The sequence below is a fragment of the Piliocolobus tephrosceles genome, chromosome 16 (assembly GCF_002776525.5).
Source record: "Piliocolobus tephrosceles isolate RC106 chromosome 16, ASM277652v3, whole genome shotgun sequence".
In the NCBI taxonomy this organism is placed as follows: Eukaryota; Metazoa; Chordata; class Mammalia; order Primates; family Cercopithecidae; genus Piliocolobus; species Piliocolobus tephrosceles.
Genome location: NC_045449.1, coordinates 11161649 through 11164093, shown reverse-complemented (window position 1 = coordinate 11164093; position 2445 = coordinate 11161649). Strand labels below are relative to the sequence as shown.

Below are 2445 nucleotides of genomic sequence, written 5' to 3'. Positions count from 1 at the left end.
CTCAGGCTGCGCGCCGGCTCCGCGCTCCCCCTGCGGGCTCGGCGCGCCTCCGGGGCAGCCCCATCCCCCGCCGGCGGTGACGGCGGCCCCGTGCGCGGCTCGGTTCAGGCAGGACCCGAAGCGCGGCTCCGGGCGGCGGCGGCGGCGGCGTGGTCCCGTCCGGGCGGGTCCTGCGGGACAAGACGGGCAGCCGGTCACGGGGTGGGGCGACTGGCACTCCGGGAGCTGGAGGGGAACCGCGGGTAGGCGGGCAGGGAGGGTGCGCGCAGCCCTCGAGGAGAGAGGCTTGGGGCCGAGAGGGGCTTAGAGCCCGCTCCCAAGACGGGGGGTCCCGCGGCCCTGCGCGCCTGGAACCGAGGGCGCACGGGCCGCCCCTCCAGGCTCAGCTCGGCCGCCCGGGTTCCCCAGCCGCCTGGCCCCGCAGCGCGCTCCCGCCGCAGGCTGGCTCCCCGGGACGGAGCCGGCTGAGGTTGGGGTCCGGCGGCTAGCCGGGGGAGCGCGCGGCGGCTGGACCTCACTCACTCACCATGCCCGGCTGCGACTGCAGAGGCGGCGGCGGCGGCGGCGCCGGGGCGAGGCGGGAGCGCAGCGGCCGGAGCGAGCGAGCGAGCGAGCTGAAAGCCGCCGGCTCGCCGCCTGCACTAGTGCCGGAACGTGTGCGAGAGGGAGCGAGGGAGACACACGCACTCACACACCCGCACACACGGGAGCGCCGCGAGGGGAGGGGGGAGAGGGGAAGGGAGGGCAGCCGCTCTCCGCCGCCCACGTTTGCACGCCCGGGTTCTCAGGGTGCGGGGCGAAGGGACTCCTTTTTGCTTCTCCGCGATCTCAGCAGTTGAAGCTCCACGTCACGAAAGGTCCGGACAGCAGTTAATGAACACGGCGAAGCGGGTGGGCGAAGTGGGGGCCGGGAACAGGGCTGAACGTCCGCTCTGCAGCCGGCCCGCGGCAGGGAGAGACCTCCTTTGCCATTGCCCCCTCCGGCCCCCGAGACCAGTCCTCACCCTACCGGAGCCTGGGGCAGCGCGCTGCCAAAGCGGGAGTTGGGGTTTCTGCAAGCCTTTGCCTCTCCCTAGTGGTGATACTCGCAGCCAGGAGAAGAGGTCAAACCCATTGCTACAGGTTCCCAAACTGAGTCCATGGGTCAAGTGGCTTATCTGAGGCTGTTGCTCGACCAGTGAGCTGAGCCTACACTCTCTTCCCGTTGGTCACTCTTTCTCCAACCCCGTCCCCACTGCGCAGAAAGGCGCTGGACAGCCCCAGCACTGGATGGCAACTCTTTGCTAGACTTCCCCCCCGCGGAGCCTCGAGGCCATTAGAAAGCTGTCTGAACCTCTGAGACTCAGCTTTGTAACCCCTGTGTTGAAATCTCTGTGCTGCAGCTACTATGGGAGGTGAGGAGGCTGGAGGTGCCAGGCGGGGGTGCTTTCCGGGGTAAGTTGCGTGTCTGGGTCTGTGGAAAGGAGGCCTGAGTAACTTTCACAGCTATGAGGCCACCCCAAAAGAGAATCATAGTACCATCCTTGGTATGTGTCCTTGGAGGAGGTAGGGGGAACTGGGAACAAAAAGCGATGGCCAAGGCCGAGACTCTGCCTGCGTGACCAGCGTGCTTTGGTTGAAGGCAGGGAACTGAAGGCAGGGAACAGGCTGTCAGAGCGAGGGCGGTAGAGAATTTTCCCTGAGACTTTCTGTTCAGTCCCACTCACGTGTGACCCAAACAAGGGATCCCCATGCAGGAACAGAAGAGTTCCTCTTTTGGGAAACGTGGAATGGATATATAGGAGCTGGAACTCAGACTCCAAGACATGAGAGGGAGATCCTGGTATTGACTAGGGGCTGGAGGGGCGCGGGGGCGGGGGGGACGGGCGGTGCACAGACTATCCCTACAGCTCCCCACTTTCTCCTGTCTCCATTCCCTCCCTCTTCCTCTGCACTTCCTCCCGTTCCCTTAACTTCTCAGGTGCCACCTTCTTCTTAAAGATTCTGTACAACAAACATTTGTTTAGTGCCTACTCTCTGCCAGCAGAATGAATAAGAGAGTCCCTTTCCTCAAGGAGGGGGACCTTGTAGACCATTAGGGGGACGGATAAACAAATGATTTCCATATGGCAAGGTTATGTCTCATAATAAAGGCGGGCAGAGTGCTCTGAGAGCAGAAGACAGGCACCCAGCCTAGCCCTGCAAGGGGACAGATGGGGGTCAAAGGTAGCTTTCACAATGAAGTAGAGCAGAATCTTGAAGAATGGATTACGAGTTAATACAGCAAACAAGATGGGAAGGAGGCCCCCAGCAGAGGGAACATCCTTAGAATCAGAAAGACAGGAAGTGGTAAGGGTGTGTGAGCAGGGGTGCAAGTAGTTTAGCATGAATCCTGAAGGAGTTTTCCAAATAAGGCTAGGAGGAGGGCATTTAATCCCTCCCTTGCAAAGAACTTGAATTTATTCT

The 2445-nt window shown here is 62.2% G+C and overlaps 1 protein-coding gene across 1 annotated transcript in view; it reads right to left on the bottom strand.

Moving 5' to 3' along the window:
• Positions 1-1732, bottom strand: part of SHISA6 (shisa family member 6) — a 328227-nt gene extending 326495 nt beyond the window's left edge. The window contains exons 1-3 of the mRNA XM_023188070.3: positions 1707-1732; positions 853-1116; positions 15-170 (exon numbers count right to left, since the gene is read on the bottom strand). Of these exons, the coding sequence (XP_023043838.3) occupies positions 15-170; positions 853-1116; positions 1707-1732 (446 nt within the window). The remainder of the gene's footprint in view (positions 1-14; positions 171-852; positions 1117-1706) is intronic.
• Positions 1733-2445: the final 713 nt, after the last annotated feature.